Consider the following 17,400-nt stretch of genomic DNA (forward strand, 5'->3'; position numbering starts at 1 on the left):
CCACAGCCACCGGCCCTTCGCAATGTCGTCCCCTTCCCCTTGATACATCCCCAGAAGCGGGCCTCGACGCGTGATTGACAATGTGCGAAGCCATCGAATAAAAAGCAAGTCGTAGCGCGCGTGACCACTAGAGAGAAGAAAAGGAAAAGAAGGAAATTGACCAAGGAAATCCGCCGGTGAAACGCAACTCCAACGCATCGACCAGGTGCAAGATCTAGGACCGAAGCACTCAGAGTGGTGTGGGAATGTCTCGCGGAACGACCCGACGACAGCACCTCAGAAAGCGAGGTACTGGACGTGCCGTTCAAGTTCTTCCTGCTATAGACACCAATCCCCGAGATCCGGCAGAATGCCAGACGTTTCGGAAACGGTTGCCTCGTCATGAAGAACCGAGCCATGTAGAGAAAAACAACCCAGACATGTCGAAGAACGAATTTGAGAATGCGTAAGAAAAGACGGGAGGTGCGACCGAATCGCATGGCAAGGCGTATCATCTGACAGACCCTGGTGATGAGCAGAACCAGTACCAATCGTGATGCTTGACAGCCATGCCACGGAAGGAATGAAACCAGTAAGCCGGTCAAACCATGCTCCCAGAAGACGAGTCGATGTGTATAGCTGTCGTTGTCCATGTACATCTCGACAGGCGAGATTTCAAACCATACGGTGCGCTTTTCGAGGCCGAACGCACACTAAAACATCGTTACATCCAGTCGCTTCCGCCGACGGCACGCTTGGTATCCGGAATGTTAACATCAGGGCCAGACCCTGGTTCAATCACTTCGCGGCACGGCCTGTGCAGATTGTCAGATAAGTTCAAGCAAGGTCAATGACGATTTACTTACCGGCAGTAGCGGCGTTGGTGCGAGAAGCGCGAGCCTTCTCATCCTCCTCCTGGGTGGCTCCAGCAGCCTGAGCGATGGCCTGGGCGTTCTTCTGGTACTTGTAGACGGTCCAGTCGAACACGTAGTCGTACTGAAAGCCCTCGCGGACGAACAGATCACGGAAGATCTTGCGGAGGTAGCTGTAGTCGGGCTTGTCGTCGAATCGGAGGGAGCGGGTGTAGTTGAGGTAGATGGCAAACTCGTTGGGGAAGCCACGGCAGAGGACCTCGGTGGGGGTGGTCATCTTCTTCTCCATGATTCTATCGTACTTCTGCTTCTTGGTGGCAGCCTTCAGTCCCTGCCAGGGCAGAGATCCACGGCAGAAGTACAGCATGACGTAGCCCAAAGACTCCATGTCATCGCGGCGGGATTGTTCTGATGCATCGTTAGCCAAAGTCAAAAAAGTTGCGGTTTTGCAGGACGTGAAAACGTACCGACACCCAAGTGGGTGTTGATGGAAGCGTAACGGGCGGTTCCGGTAAGGTTCTTGTTCTCCCTGTAAGGGATGTGGAAGTGCGTCTTGGGGTCGCGGTACTTCTTGGCCAGACCGAAGTCGATGACGTTGACCTGGTTTCCACGCTTGCCAATGCCCATGAGGAAGTTGTCGGGCTTGATATCACGGTGAATGAAGGACTTGGCGTGGATGTACTCGATTCGAGAAATCAACTGGTCGGCGAGCAAGAGGACGGTCTTGAGAGAGAACTTTCTGTTGCAGAAGTTGAACAGGTCCTCCAGACTGGGGCCAAGGAGGTCGAGGACCATGGCGTTGTAGTCACACTCGGTACCGAACCAGCGGACGAAGGGGATGCCAACACCGCCAGCGAGGGACTTGTAGACTCTGGCCTCATACTCGAGCTGGGGGTGCTTGGCCTTGACGCTCTCGAGCTTGATGGCGATCTCCTCTCCGGAGATGATGTTGGTGCCGAGGTAAATGTCACCGAACGAACCGGAACCAATCTTGCGGCCGATACGGTACTTGTTACCGACGCGGAGATCCTGAAGACGAATCAGTCACGAAGCCCGGGAAAATTGCAGAGGGTGCGTAGGGGTTCTTCAAGGAGACGCCGCAAGACGGGGCTACCCGACAGGACGTCTAGCCAGAATGCCCCGAGACCTCTGATTCTGCAGCCTGATGAGTGTCGACTTACCATGGTGGTCATCTTGGCTGATAAGAAATAGAGGCTTCTTTCCAGAGGAAGGAAGCAATTAAAAAGGTGGGTTTGGGTGTCGATTGACTAGTGAGATCGGTATCCAGCGACAAAGCTGTGTGAACTAGAGGTAAAGGTGTCAGCGTTGATGCATGAAGAGAGAATAAAAATTCTTGGAGGTGTGACGTTAGGCTGATGGAGAAGAAGGTAGGGAATGTTGAGTTGCAGAGTGGAGGCCTGGAACAGAGAAGGGTTGAACAAGGCAAAGCGGAGCCGCCGCCAACTACGGGCGGTAAACCCGAGGCTAGAACAGGCAGGCAGGCCAGGCCAGGCGGAGGGTGGCCGCTGCTTCAACCAGAAAGACAAGTCCGAGAACGGATTCATTATCGGTGATGCGTTCGAGGCAAACGACGCAGCAAACATGGGAATGAGAATGGCTTACCAGTTGATTGCTGGTGGGATTGTTTGGGTGTTCGGAAGCGGTGATGGCTTGATATGTATGTAGACGGAAGAGCTCGGTGGTGGGAGGTACCTGTGACGAAAGAGGCCAACGGGTGGGAGTATGTGCTGTCGAGACGGAGAAGACGAGGAGTTCGGATCGGACTGGCGGTGAAGCTCGAGTCGGGAGAGGGATTTCGTGGTAGACGATTGTTCGAGTAGGAGCCTCTCCAACGAAAGCCGTGTCCTAATGGGGTGGACAGGTCGAGATGTTGGTAATTTGCGGCCTTTGCAATCAAGGGCTCGAGAAGAGATCGTGGGGTGAAGGAGGAAGAGAGTTCAGAGAGGAGAGGGAGAAGGGGAGGGAAAAGGGTACCTTAATGGGACTGGATGGGAGCCCAAAGTGGAGGCGAAAAAAGGCAGGAGGGCTGGCGGCGGGCAGCGGGCGGCGGACCTGGGACGGGGGGGGGGGGGGGGACCACTGAGGAGCAACCTCGCACTGCACTGAATGGGTGAGAGAGGTGGACGGGACAGGGACACCACACACGGAGTGGGTGAGGTGGTCCGGGCTGGGCTGGGCTCTTTTTTTCCTTTTTTTATTTTTTATTCCCTCTGAGGCGGGCGGGTACTTGGTCAGGCCAGCCCAGGCAGGGTACGGTAGCGTCCCGTCATTGTTGTCCCGGTCGCTTAAGAGGCCGGAGCCAAGCACCAAAGGTACCTTCTTACCTGAGGATGGTGCTACCGAACGAGTCCCCGTCCCTTGGGCATCACCTTTCGAATGGAAATACTCCGTAAAAGACGGGATAGGTACGTGACGATGCACGCCATTTTGGCTGGGTAAAGCATATACCTTCTCTCTCCTGCCTGGTTCATCCTTCCTCCTCCGATCATCACGATATCTGCGCCGGGCAGGCGGTGCCGGTCGCCAGGTACCTTCCCGGCGGTGCTTGCCTTGACTTCACGATTCCATCGGAAATGGAAATGCTGGGCTTTTGGTGGAAGGACCGCATCTGGGGGGCAGGTGGTCCTTCCTTCGCTTGTCCACCTCTGCTCCTCACTGTCTAGCCGGCTATCTTAGCTTCCAATTCCACCTCGCTGGGCTCCAGCAATGATTGACTGATGGTCTGTGACCTCAGCCAGCCTCTTCTTCATCAGTGTCGGGCAGCTTTGATCTTCTTTCCCTTGTTGCTGTCCATCTCGTTCCAGGTTGCCGTGTCGGCCATTCCATCTGAGGCACGGCAGAGCAAAGGGAAGCAAGGCAGGAGGAATAAGCAGGCCAACTTACGACAAGGGCACGCCCTGACATCAGCATCAACATCAACACCACGCTGGCTGCAGCCAACCGACCACCTCAAACCTCAGCCCGGCCTGATCAGTGCCTGCCTGCCTGCCTGCCTTTCAATTAGGTGCTATGCTAGTCAAGCCAAGCCAACGTTTGCCAGCTCAGCTCAGGTCAGCTCTGCCAGTCTGTCTGCCAGCCAACCAGCCAACCAGCCCGCCTTTCCTTCGAGAACCGGTCAGGCATCCTGTCTCTGCGGAAAGAGGATTGCAAGTGGCCTGGCCAAGCATCAGGTCTTCGTCATGCTATCTCGCCTCTCCTGGAGCCATCTCGACATTGCAACAACGCACTGGCCACGCAATTCAATGCAATGAACGCATTTCCACCAGACGACGACGGGGAATACCTGGACAAGACATTGGGCCCTGGGCAACCCATTGAACCCAAGGCCCACCGTCCACCCCCGTTACTGTTCCACCCCGCCAAAGGGGGAAATTCCAAAGCCTGAGAACCGACCTAACGACCACCCCAAGAACATCCACGAACCCTGTCTCCCTGAACTGTTTGCGGAACAACAGTCTGGAATTCAGGGAACAAATCCGAGATACTTTACCCTCCGAGCCTACACTACGCCATTCGGGGCCGCATCAATGACACGGAATGATGCGAGAGGGGCGAAAGCGCCGCCGCGGGATGGACCCTGAATCCCACCCATACCTTTCCGTACCTCAACTCAAAGGCCCAGCCCGCAACCGCGCTGCGCTGCAATCTGGGAGCGCCCTTTCCCCGATAGACGCGCCCTTGTTCACCGGCCATGTCCCGTTGTCGTCAGGTCTCCATCGCAGCCAACAGCCAACAGCCTGCTCATCAAATTCCACTTTGGTGCCCGCGAATACTTTCCCGCAGCGTCAGCGACAGCTACAATGACAGCTAAGCCCGCGTATCTGAGTACATGCAGGGCGCGAACCAATTCTTCAGGAACCACACCCACTGCGCAGGCCTCTCGCAGACTCACACGACCTCCCGCAAGGGCGAAACATACATACGCCCTTGCGAATCGTCACTAACCATCGACCTGACCCCGGAGCAGTACCTTGCGCACGACCTACCCGCATCTCCAACGACAATCTTGGATGCTCCCAATCTGCTGGCACAAAGCCATCACGATGCCAATTTCCAATACGGCCCGGCATATTACTCGAGGACCAATATCAATCCCTCACGTATCGTCCCTGCCGCAGATGCCACCGCTTGCTAATCCCTCAGGTGATGCAGCTCCCGCTAAGGTAGGATGCACTAATCGCCCGCCAGCGAGAGCCTCACCGCCATTAGTCGATTCTGCGCTGCTAAATGAGGACGCTCAAACTCAAATGTGAATCTAGAAGTCGGTCAGGAGACCACAATTCAAACGTCTCTCAAGCCAGCAACACAATTGGATCGACCTGTCAATTCCAAGAAACGAGTCCCAGGCCTCGTTCGTCCGACCTAGCCATGGAGAACAGACAAAACGATGTGGTGCTGCCGACCACCGTGCCATAATTGACGGTACGGGGAGCTGAAGCAAGCATAGCACCGTACCGCCCCCATCCGTCATGCAACGACACCCTCTCGGATTTCGCTGTGCTGACGTCCGAGATATCAAATCCCAATGCCAAACCCCCTGTTTCTCCCCCTCCTCCTGGACCAGCAGAGGATCTTCGACAAGGGGCGGCAACAATTGATTTTCTCCATGGCCTTCAACCCCATATCTGGCGATACACAAAGCAGACAGAAGCCTGCGATGCAACCGCCGATCGCCAACCGCATCTCAGCTGCGTAGCTCACTCGTTGCCTTTGCTCATTATTATTAGACGTGTCAGGCGTCGGAGCAGCAAGCTGTGGCGTCTCCTGGCTAATTGGCAGGGAACCCATTCGACGGCTCCCACGTCACTCTCACCCCAGACTTCGCCAATGGCTTTGACCGCCGGTCAAAGGGGCAGGAGAGACATGCTGGAGCTGGTCTCTGTGCCTCACAGTCTGAGCAAAGAAAGCCAACAGCTCGCAAGCTCGGCGCTCTCTTAACCATGATTTGGTTCCTTCAAAATCCAGCTTTTTGCCCACTGATGACCGGCAACCACGACTCAGACGTCCGAACGGTCGACCCCTGTCAGGTGTCTCGCGGTCGGGCAGCAATCCTGGACTGCGATCCCTAGCCTCTTGCGCAACTGAAATCGTATTCCGTGCATATTGGGTAATTAATGGAAGCGCTCGCTCCCGGTACGCCCTGTCTTGCGGCCCGGCTGACACCGAGATAAATGTATTTCCAATTGCGAGTTCGAGCATGAATTCCAAAATAACGCACGATGCGTCCGCTACAGTATAGCCTCGCCAATACATGTCGCTCGAAACTCGAAGATCGCTTGAACAGGTCGCTTGAACAAGATATTTTTCTTCTACCCATTCGGCCAGATTCCGATTGTCGGTTTGAGGTATGCATCCTCGCAGAGGCAAAGGTGCTGTTGCAATTATCTCAGCGCACTCGTCTAAACTCGGCAATCGGCATAAACGAGGTAATGAGGCGGCCTCCAGAAGACTGAGAAATGCGTCCTGCGGATACGCTTCTCGTGCGCCAAGCCATCATTCCTGAGTGAGCTCGCTTCCCACCCTGGAATCTGCAGCTCGAGTGCATATCGTTGTCCTAAATTAAGAGGTTCGAGAAGCGGCAGATGGATGGTCATGGTATTCTGGAAGCTCACCGCCGTTGGCAGCGCTATGGGTCCTTGATACATTGGTACCGAACGAACGTATCAAAGAGAGAGATGGTGTGAGAGTCCGTCTCCATAGTGTCGGTTCAGAAACGTCACTTGCCCTGCTCGGCAAGCCAACGAACGCTCTCCCCAGCTTTGTCCTACCGTCACTTGAGACGACGGGCATGTCCAGGCTAGCAGAAGCTAAGTCCGCACCCGGCCGAAAGCCGACCATCGCTCAGAATCGAAGAAGCCTGTCATTGGAGTTTCTACTAGGGTACTTCAGAAGCTCAACGCCAACGCCGCCGGGACAACCGTCTCTCCACAATCCTTTGGTGCATACGGGTTCTCTCCATCTATCAAATCTGTTCGGGGAGCTCAGCAGCTCTGACGTCCATTGAATTCCTGCTGCCGTGAAACACACAAGCCAGAGGGTCCGGACGAGCAGCATCAACAGGATCACAGGTGTACCGCAACGATACGCCAGTCGCTGCCGATGGTTCCAGGACCCCCGCAAAGCCAAGCCATTCCGAGGTCAGAGTACCGTTCAACCAAAGGTCGATGTGCTTCTAGCCAACGCCGATCGCTGTCGGATTTTCCGCCTCGGCCAATCCACCGGCGGCGTCAACTTCACGGAGGGGGCACTCCACCACATCAGCAACACCGATCCGCTTGCCCTGGTTCGCCTTTGGCTCCGAGGGCTGCTTGGCGCCGTGCTCACCGAGTCTGCGAGTTGCCTGATTTTGCCTATTTCCAGGCGTCCGCTCCAGAATGCCCAAGTCACAAGATGTCGGCTGCATGCCATTGAGCTGGATGACGGGAAACACGTTCGACCTAGCACAGCAGGCTGCGCAGGTTTCACTCGCAAGATCGGCCATCATAATAGCCTGACTGAACGTACGGTCACTCACTCGTCACAGACGCAAGCTCGCGGTTGACGCGCTCGCGCCGCGACCGCGCAAATGAGTCGAGGGGGCCAGTTTAAGCGTGCATCCGGACGCTGACACACGATAGCCGCCGAAACGGCCCTGACCGCCATGCGCTTTTCCTTCTCCTGCCCCTTCAATTACCCAAGCCCTTCTCTGGTATGTGGCTTTGGGGGGAGGCCAACCCGCACCCCATGTCCGGTCCCGAGGCCTTGAAACGCCGTCGGACCATCCCACATTATGCTCCGGGCCGCACTGCAAAGCCATGAACTCTTTCACCACCCTTACCACCCTCCGGATCCTCGGTAAAATGGAGCTAAGGGAAGACCGGCCGGGGGTCCTGGCCGAGTTTACGACAACCACATCTGTATTTGACATCGCAGGCTGCCGCCGCATTTACCTGCACTGTCAATAACTTGCTGACCAAAGACGGACTCTGATCATCCAAAAAAAAAAAAATCTTCAACAGCAAGCAACTGCACACAGTTGCACCCAGCAGTACAAGTGGAAGCGCAAGAGGCGAAGTTTCGTCATAAGGCTCCATCTACCGTCCATCAATGGCAAATCCCCTGACTCGAGTCTTGTCTCTGTCTCGGTCTTCGCCCGCGCAGGCCGAAACTTGAGATGAACCTTACGACACACGACACACGAATCCAAAGGTTTCTTTCCCTTCTTCCCGCCCCAGTGCGTCTTCCCTCTCGATTACCCGTCTGCACGCAGCGGCATGGAGCCTAACTCCACATCGATCCCAACGTCAATCGCTCTCGATCCCGACTCCTCGGTACTACATGCTTGGTCCGGTTCGGCATGGGCTTGACCCTGCTCCCGTCCCGCGCGCCGCCACCACGTGGTTCTGCACGAGTAGGGTGCCAAGATCCCCTGCCGGCGATGCCGCTAGATCTTGAAATGAGGTAGGGACACATAGTCTTCAAAAGCTGTTGCAACACCTTGGATCATGATTCGTTGCGTGCGAATGACGGGCATCACTAGGCTGAGCGGTTTCTTTTCTTGGCATTTGCTGGATAAGATTTGATACATTATTTTGTGAGTAAATGCTGGTGGCTACTTGGAGCAACTCGACGCGACAATTGCGTCACCAATTCAAGTAAATTGTAGGCTGGCACCCTGATGAATCCTCAATAGCCTTTAACCTGGTGCGTGTAAGTGTGTCTCTTGGGGACTTAGATGCCACAGCAGCCGCCTCGACAATATCCCTGAGGCGCGCGCGTCGATCTGACCATCGTCTGACTCAAATGCCGGGGCAATCCTCGCTTTCCTTGAGACTTGCCGCCTTTCGGGGTCGGCGCCTCGTCCCATATATCGTGACCCGTCCAGTGCTTCCGGCAATATATCTGTAGCGTCGGGTGCGTATCAGTCCATAAGGCCATGGGAGATTCTGCCCATTTGCGTCCCGAGTGTTCGTCTCGTGTGTTGTTCAAGGCGTCCTCGCCTTCCTTCCTCAAGTAGGACGAGAAGGCACGTCAGGATTCTCACGAGCGGCCTGAGGCGTCGTCGCGTACGTTGCTACAACCGTCACCCATGTTAATCACTTGACTCCAGCTCCCCAAGGAAACTTTGACGGTGTTGCTCACGTACGTTGTGAAGGGGGCGTGTAGCCCTGCGGCGGCGACTGCGCCTGGGAGTAGCCGTACTGCCCCGGCTGCAGCGGCCTGCCGGACGGACAGCCGCGGCCGAAGCCGTAGCCGTTGCCGTACTGGTACCCCTGCTGCTGGTGCGGGTGGTAGCCTTGCGGCGGGTACTGGGTGAAGTAGGGCGGGCGGTAGCGGTGCTCCTGCAGGTACGGCGCAATGGTCTGGTCGACGAAGTCGGTTGTCTTGTTGAGCAGGTTGCGGACGGTGGTGCTGCTGAAGATGTTGCCCGACGGGGGCTTGGCGGGCGGCGCGGGGTGGTAGTTGGCGGGCCGCGGCGGGGGCGGGCCGTATGGATTCTGCGGCGTGTTGTTGGTGAAGCCCTGCTGTGTCGGGGTGGATGTCCGCGGCGGGAGGGGAGGCGGGGTGGTGTAGCTTTGATGCCCGTTGACGTAGGACGGCTGCGGGACGGGAGGTTGCGGACTGTAGGGGTATTGTTGCGGCGGCGGGTGGTTTTGGTTTTGGTTTTGGACGCCGATGTCTGCGGGAGAATAGGGGTACGATGAGGAAGAGGAGCCTGTTGGGTTCGGGGAGAGGGGGCCCATTGATGTTGCGTGGGACGAGGCCGGGGAGGAGGAGGCGTTTGTCGGGCGCGGGAGGGAGGAGATTGCCTGGTCGTAGGAGGGGGGCGGCGAGGCGTAGGCGGATTGCTGGGGTTCTTGGGCTGTGGACGCTGCCGGGCTGTGTGTTGCGGACGAAGCGGTGCTTGGGCGGGCGTAGGACGGCTGCTGGGGGAAGTAGGAGCCCAAGGGGAGTGTGGGCGGCAGCGCGGCCTGGACTAGGACGGGGCTCACGGGCGCGGCGGAGGTGTAGGCTTGCTGCGGAGGAGCCTGTGAGTATCCTGTGGGTGGTGAGATGACGGCGGCGTATGGGGTTTGCTGTGGCGACGGGGCGGTGGTGGCTCCCGTGTGGATGGGGGAAAGGGGCGTGACGACCGCAGTCGAGGGCGTCGTCGCTGAGAGCGGCCTGGGAGGAGAGGTGCTCGGTGGGCGGGGGTGGAGCGGCAGCGTCGTCTGAGCAGCAGCGCCTGGGGACGGGTGCCGGCCTGGGCTGACCGGGCTATGCGGCGGATACGTCCCGGCCGGTGGGATTGGGTATGTGCCGGCCGGCGGTATCAGCACGGGGGAGGTTGCAGTGGGGACCGGGGGCGGTGGCCCGGTTGGCGGCTGGGGCCGGGAGATGTTCAACGGCGCCGGGGCCAGCTGGTCCGAGTCGTCGTCGCCTTCGTGCGCACCACCCTGTTGGTTCAGGGGTGGTGGGGGCGGCTCCGAGAGCACGGTGCCGGCCGGCGGTGTGCCCCCTGGCGAGCCCCCTGTCGCTTTCTGCTCCGGCGAGGGCTGAGCTGAGCCGGGCCCAGTCTTGACGATTCTCAACGGCTTCACGGAGAGCATTTCGTCCTCGTGTCCTTCTTTGCCGGGACCTGGCGGTGGTGGTGTCGAGGCGGTAGGGGGAAGGGGGTCGTCTTCTAGGAAAAAGCCCCACGGATTCGCCTGCGGAAGCGGCTTCTGCTGCGCGTCGCTCACGCTCACGCTCGGCGACGTACTCGCAAGCCCGGCAGCGGGCGACGATGGCCTCGCAGACTGGGGCCTCGCAGGGGCAGCGGCCTCAGCGGACATTTCGAATACAGGGAGCGCTGCTGCTGCTCCTCCATTGTGGGTGGCGGATGACGATGACGTCGGTCTCGGTTTCGGTGCTTGCGGGGCCTCTAACTCGGCGAGGAACTGCTGCTGGGGCGCTGGGGACGTCGGTTTCGGGGCGGCATATTGCGGTTGCTGCGGCGGGAAGAAGTACTGCGTTTGCTGCGGTGGTGAGTATGCTGCGTATTGTGGTTGTTGATACTGCTGCTGCTGTGACGGCGATTGCGACTTTTGTGGTGGTGGTGGTTGGACGTAGTATTGAGGTTGTGGTGGTGGTGAGTAAGGCGCATAGCTGTGCTGTTGTTGCTTCGGGGGTCCTTGGCCGGTGCCCATCTTTGCCTCTCTTCTCATCCGTGTATCTCTCTCACGCACACACACACACACTCTCCCGGGTTCCTTCTCTTGGTCCTCCTTCAATGCGTTGCTGGCGTGGGTATCTGAAAGTCCTTTGGCGCGCAGCTTCCCTGGTTGGATTTGAGTTGTAGAAGATGAAGAAAGTAAGAGTAAAGGAGAGAAGAAAGCTTGGCTTTTTTCGCGCGGGATAAAGCCAAATTATTTTAGCTTCCCAGCCCAGCCGCAGCGCCGCCGCCGCCGCCGCCTTCTCTTGGCCTAGCGCAGCTGAAGGATTTCGGGTACCCAGTTGGGTAAGTGAAGGTCTTCAAATGACGAACCGACGAACTGGGCTTCCTTCGGACTCGGACGGCCGGGGGAGGGCCAGCAGTTCCCCCAGTGTCCAGTGCACCTGAACCCACTATGCGCAGCGTTTAGGCAGCTAGACAAGCCTTCTCAAAGCGCGCGCAGCAAGCCACGGACACGGGAAGATGCAGGGGTTGAGGGGGGGAGATTATTGTGAACATGGGGCAGCGGGTAATTTTAGAGGGCTGATGCTTCCCGTTTTTTTTTCCCCAAGGGTCCTGGGCTGTCTGAATTCAATTATTGGTTTTGTGTTGGCTTGGGAAAGCACGGGAGGTGGGTAAAGCTTACTGAGTTGAGTGAGTGACCTTGAACCCCGAGAACCCATGTCTGAGCTCAGCCTTCTTTTTGCCTCCTACGTAGGACACGTCGGTGTGCTGAGCCTGCACTGCAATCTTGCTGCCTGTCCGCGTGTTGCAAATCCAATTTTGTTGCTGCGGCCTGCTGTGCCCTGGTTTTTTTGGTTTTTTCTTGCCAAACGCGAGATTGGCGGTGGGAAAGCAGGAAAGCGCAAGAGAAAGCGAACGGGAGAGGAACTTGGAACCGCCCCCGGCAGGGAGATGATCATCAGCGCATGCCGTCACGGGGGAGCTGTGTGATTGGGGGGATGAACGGGTTCGTTTGGTGCTAGGGCTGAGAGAGAGAGAGAGAGAGAGCGTGTTTAGCGGCGCAGCTTGAGGCGGGGATGGCTGCCCGAGCTGAAAAGACCATGCTGACGGTGTCTCTGTGTGACGTGACGGTGAGTGTGCCTAGGTGACGATGATTGGATGTCTTTGACAACAGATCGTGATCACGTTGGTCTTGGATTTGTGCTCCTTCCTTTGGCGAATCACTTGAAGATTTAGTACTTTACACAGAGCCAGCCCTTGGTTTGCTGTAGTTAGTTGCGAAGTTGTTTGCTGGGGTTCCCACGTTAGAAACGGGTACGGCACGGCAGACCGGCATCAACAAGGTTGGTGCTATTTCCTCCATCCCTTACTTCCTGGCCGATTGCATCGGCCCCCCATCCGCTTATTGTCCGCGGACTCGGAGCCGTCCGCCCGCTTTGCCGGCTGACTCCGTAAACTCCGGGCAACAGGTATGTTTACTGTGACTTTTTACCTAGAACTTGTAGACAAATGCAACAATCTCCAACTTGCTTCCCAACTGACGGCCACTGATCACGTGACCCCCTTGCGTATAACATCGTCGACAACCTCATCTCTTTCAAGGTTACTTCAACGACTGCTTCACGGCTTTGACTTGGGTAGATTGCTACTAGAGTAGACGTTCTTTCGATCTTTTCGACTCCCAACCTTCACGCACATCTAACGATGTCGGCGGCATGAGAATCATGTCTACCTGGCTTAGCCGCAGCGCTCTGATTGTATGTGCCTAATTCAGCGGGAGTCTCTCAGAGTACTTACCTCCTACATCATTGGAATAGAGTCTTGCGAGCCGAATAGATAATTACCTATAATGGGTCCAACAACCTATTTCATCTACCAATTCTTTCATCCCTATCGTCCCTGTCGTCCCTGTCGTCTCTGTCCCTATCCGTCTTCCTATCCCTGTCGTCGTCTCTCGTCGTCGTCGTTGTCGTCCCTATTTTCGTCTATGCCTACTACCCGCCTCGGTAGCGAATCATTCTGGAGTAAATCAAACTCTCCTTCAGACACCACTGCGTTAATCAACTGCGCGCATTGAGCTCGGGAGTGACGTCCCTGATTTTACCCTGTTACGGGCCAAAGCCCCTTCTCGGGCTCTGCCAGAGCCTCGGAATTGCTTTCCCGCCGTGTTACTTCGCCAGGGTTCCGGGAGCATACAAAGAGTGCTGAGGGTCCTTTGACAGTACGCTGCACATAGATAGGCAGAATCAAGTGCCAAGATAGGAACTCTGCCGCATCTCATTAAGGAACGGCCACTCCGCTCCGGGGGCGGGTCACTCCGGCGCGGGCCACTCCGACCCGGCGCCACCGGACCCCTTTGCACGTTGTATTGTCTGGGAATCAATTGATATCATCTAGCAACAGGAACGTTTGAAGCTGATCGTTGTTGACTGAAGCTGCCTATTAAAGGATACAGTGCCGCGCATGATGTGAAGGCATCCACTTGCTCTGCGTGCCGCAGCCACGTCTTCCAACTACTTGTCAGTCCTTACTTTGCAGCAATGTCTCCCACAATTCGCTCTTTTAGGTCGGGGACGCTACGGCTGTTGTTCTTGTATCTATCATTAATTCGTTTTGCACCAGCTTTTGGGGCAGTCCTCACTCCAGCGACTAGAAATGCGCTCTCTTCCCGGCACGATCTCGCCAAACGAGTGAAGCAACCGTTTCCATCGTTTTCAGATACCTACGAAGGCCGTGTTCAAAAGGGCCAGTACCTAAAGGAACTCCTCCCACTGAGTCCTAATCAAGCACAAGAATTCAATGGCGGTGTCACAGTTGCCAGCCCATTCCAAAACTCGAATGAGATGATTAGGTGGGGATGGTCGCCCACCCCCAATCCCTACCCGTACATGATGAGCAGTCACCGGCCTGCGTTCAAGGACGCCCTCGACGAGGCATTCAAAGACCCAAATTATCCTGTCGATCCAACGCTAAATATGATTTGGCACGTTCTTCACGATCGCCCGTTCAAGCTAGCGAACGGTCAGTTGGGACAGGTAAGGCTCAACCACAAGAGTCTAGATTATTGACCATGTACACTAACATATGCTGTATCTCGTAGCCGACACTTGGGAAGTATTCAAATGTTGTCAACCCAGAGGATGGCGCGTTCATTTTCGATTCAAACTTCAGTCCTTCTTGGGCTAAAAAGGAGATAGGGCGTGGAGACGTTCCAGACTTGGATACCGTGTCCGACATTGCCTACTTTCAGTGGAAGGACGGCTGTTCAGCTAAGGGTGCTGACATTAAGGGTCTAAAGGTCGTCTTCCGATCACACGTTCTTAACGATGAGACTTTCCAGATTGTCGTGGAAGCTTTACGTAGAGGAGGGCACCCGAAGATCCCTACCTGGAACGAACGCATCACGTTTTCAATGGACACTGAGGAGGGCTTTGCAATTCTTGGGGGTGTTCATGGGGTCTCTACGGCCTGGATGCTCATCCAGCACAAAGAAGAACTGGGCATGAAGAACATTAAGGAAGTGGTAATATGGGCGTCATACGCAAGCTTAGACTTGACCGGGAACTCGACTCTGAAACCGGACCAGGCTCACCTGAACTTGAGATTTACGATTGAAGACGCTTAAAGAATAGCAATGTGGAAGAAGTTACGAAAGACTGTTATAATTTGTATGCAAGATTCACAGCTGAAGTGCTCACTTGGGTTATGTGATTGATTTCATCCCACTCGATTTCGGGCACTCTTATTGACACCGATGTCCGCAAAGCAAGATTTGGCTAACAGCCGATGCTTCGCCCAAAAGTTAAATCAAGGCTAGCTACTATATCCAAACTTCTTAAAATCCGATCGATCGACAATAGTCAACATCTACAGCTCGTCCGATCGACCCCAGTCAGCCTGGCCCCCCTCCCCCTCAACCCTCTTCAACTCCACCCCAAAAGCCACAGGCACAACCGTCTCAACCCTCCCATCATCCCCGTACACAAACTCGAAATGGTCAAGCGCCTTGTACCCGTACGTGATCCGGTCGACAGTGCCCCAGCTGAGGCAAGACGCGTTGGCATAGAACGCCTCCCTGTCAATCGCCTCCCGCTGCTCCGGCGTGAAATAGTCAAACACAGCCCTCCACGCCTCCCTCTTCTCATCCCCAGACCTCAGCCCCGTGGGATACGCCCTCGCCGTCACGTTCGGGTTCGGCTCCATCCCCGTCTTGTTCAGCCCCGTGTGGCTGTACCGCCCCAAGTTCGGCACAACCTCGAACCCCCTCACAACCCAGTCCTCCACGCGCACCCCCCACCCGCCGTCAACCCGCAGCGTCACCGCCGACCCGGTCCCCGCGTCCTCAAACCGGCCCGCCACGCGCGCTGCCGCCTCCTCCCGCGCGGCCTCGTCCAGCGCGCGCACGAGCCCCGGCAGCAGCGCCCACAGCTTCCACTTGTAATACGCGGGCGCGACCGCCGAGATTTCGGGCCCGGCCGCGAGCACGGAGACGGTCAGGCCGTACTCGGGCAGCAGCGCGAGGCCGGCGTGGTAGTCGAAGATGTCGCCGCTCTTGGCGTACACCTCGACGGGCCGCCCGCCCGTCAGGTTGGCCGAGAAGAGGCCCTCCCACGGCTTGCCGACGAACTCGCTCGGCGAGGAGGTGAAGGTCGACGGCTTGAGCCAGCGGCGCGTCTTGGCCGGGGACAGCAGGCGGTGGCGGAGGATGGCGTCGCCGAAGCGGAGCATGTCGCGGATTGTAGAGTACATCCCCCCGGCCCTGTTTCTCTGTCAGCCTAACGATGATACTTCATGTAGACCGGCGTTGGGCAACACTTACGGGGCAAAGACTCCCAGATCCCAGTCCCAGATGGTGTTGTTTTCGGGGATGAACAATGTCGACAAGTCCTCGGGGGGATGGGGGTACGTCGTGGAGGGCATGCCCGCGGGGTCGAGGATGAGTTCCTGGAGGACCTTGTCGAAGGGCTTCCCGGTGGCCGCCTCCACGACGAGCCCGACGATGGCTATGCCAGTGTTGGAGTAGACGGGCGTTTGGTAGGCTGGGTAGACTGGCGGCCGGCGGTTCTTAAACACCTCGATAAAGTCTGTAGTATGATGAGCGTCTCGTGCCTCCTACCGGCAAGACTTGAGATCCAACAACTCACCCTCCATAGCACAAGGCCGCTGTCCAATAAACCCACCGCATTCCGGCTTCTTCTCCAGCGGAGGCAGGCCAAGAGCCTCCCAGTCGCCCTCATACTGTCCCCGATCCATCATCACTGCACCCGGTCAGCAAACTTTCCCTCTCCGACCCCCAGGACGTAACCACCACTCACTGTCAGCCCCGATCCCAGAAACATGCACCGCAACAGCCTCGACCGTAACCTCATCCCACTCGACCTCCAACCCATCCATCCCCCCCGCCGCCCCCTTCAACGCCGGGAGGAACTTCGTAACCGGGTCATCCCACCTTACCACATCATCCCTCTGCAGCGCCGCCAGCACCGTGAATACCTTACTAACGCTCGCGAGCCGGTAGACGGTGTCCTTATCCACAGCCTGCGCGCCGCGGGCATCGCGGCGCGGCGGGGTGTGGTGGATGTCGAGCAGGGGCTCGTCCTCGAGGGCGGACTTGACGCCGATCGACACGGCCGAGGTTGCGAACTCCGCCGTCTCCTCCTCAAGAGAGGTGCGGAAGGTCGCGAGGGCGCGTTGGACGGCCGGGTGGGCGGACGGGTTGCGTGCGGCGGGCAGGACGGGGCCGAGGGGCGGGCAGGTGTAGGATGCTGCGGCTGCGAGGGGGATGAGGGCTGAGGGGAGGAGCAGCAGGCGCATGATGACTGTTAGACTAAATAATTGTTCTTGTGTGTTTTCGTCGTTGACTCAGTTTGAATCGGTTTCTGCAACGACGAGACTAGAGGAGTACTTAATATACTCCTCGATCAAGGATGAAAGAACATGCTTGAAACAGTTGCAGAGCTTCACTTCTCGTAATAAGAAATGAGTCAACCATTCGCAATGCGTGCGACTTACCCCAGTCGAGATTCGGGTCATTTTTACATATCTCACCTTCCAATCCCAGCTTGGCGTCATCTGGCAAAAGATCCAAATCCACGAATTCAAATCACCCTATGTCCGCACAAATCACCCAACCCAGCGACCACAATCAAGGGCCAAGAAGAGGAAAGAAACGTCTCCTCTGTCCTTGGACTCACGCTACTACATGGTTAATCCACTTGTGTAGCGAATAGCCCCTCACTCTCGGGTCAGCAACGCGAATCGCTTGCGAGTTCTCCCTAGCAAACTTGCATCTACAGCGCAGGAACTGATCTGGCGTGGCTTATGCAGTACCAAAGTACCTTATTTCTCGTAGGCGATACGATGCTAATTTGTAAGAAATACTCTTGATTGACAGAACCCCGCCTACTGTGG

At 56.7% G+C, this 17,400-nt stretch overlaps 4 protein-coding genes across 4 annotated transcripts; 1 reads left to right on the forward strand and 3 right to left on the reverse strand.

Annotated features, from left to right (window-relative positions):
* Positions 1-777: 777 nt before the first annotated feature.
* Positions 778-2,044, reverse strand: HHP1 (casein kinase I; the record flags this gene model as incomplete). The annotated part of the gene is made up of 4 exons (XM_053179410.1): positions 778-794; positions 846-1,259; positions 1,319-1,880; positions 2,033-2,044. The coding sequence occupies 4 exons, from the start codon at positions 2,042-2,044 to the stop codon at positions 778-780; spliced, it is 1,005 nt and encodes a 334-aa protein (XP_053036688.1).
* Positions 2,045-8,989: 6,945 nt separating this feature from the next.
* Positions 8,990-11,020, reverse strand: COL26b_006596 (uncharacterized protein; the record flags this gene model as incomplete). The annotated part of the gene is made up of 1 exon (XM_053179411.1): positions 8,990-11,020. The coding sequence occupies one exon, from the start codon at positions 11,018-11,020 to the stop codon at positions 8,990-8,992; it is 2,031 nt and encodes a 676-aa protein (XP_053036689.1).
* A 2,944-nt stretch (positions 11,021-13,964) lies between these two features.
* On the forward strand, positions 13,965-14,614 carry COL26b_006597 (uncharacterized protein; the record flags this gene model as incomplete). Its single annotated transcript, XM_053179412.1, has 2 exons — positions 13,965-14,024; positions 14,090-14,614. The coding sequence occupies 2 exons, from the start codon at positions 13,965-13,967 to the stop codon at positions 14,612-14,614; spliced, it is 585 nt and encodes a 194-aa protein (XP_053036690.1).
* A 242-nt stretch (positions 14,615-14,856) lies between these two features.
* On the reverse strand, positions 14,857-16,803 carry COL26b_006598 (uncharacterized protein; the record flags this gene model as incomplete). The annotated part of the gene is made up of 4 exons (XM_053179413.1): positions 14,857-15,748; positions 15,809-16,073; positions 16,134-16,247; positions 16,305-16,803. The coding sequence occupies 4 exons, from the start codon at positions 16,801-16,803 to the stop codon at positions 14,857-14,859; spliced, it is 1,770 nt and encodes a 589-aa protein (XP_053036691.1).
* Between the last annotated feature and the right edge of the window lie 597 nt (positions 16,804-17,400).

The sequence above is a fragment of the Colletotrichum chrysophilum genome, assembly GCF_026319265.1.
Source record: "Colletotrichum chrysophilum strain AFK26 chromosome Unknown scaffold_49, whole genome shotgun sequence".
Lineage (NCBI taxonomy): Eukaryota > Fungi > Ascomycota > Sordariomycetes > Glomerellales > Glomerellaceae > Colletotrichum > Colletotrichum chrysophilum.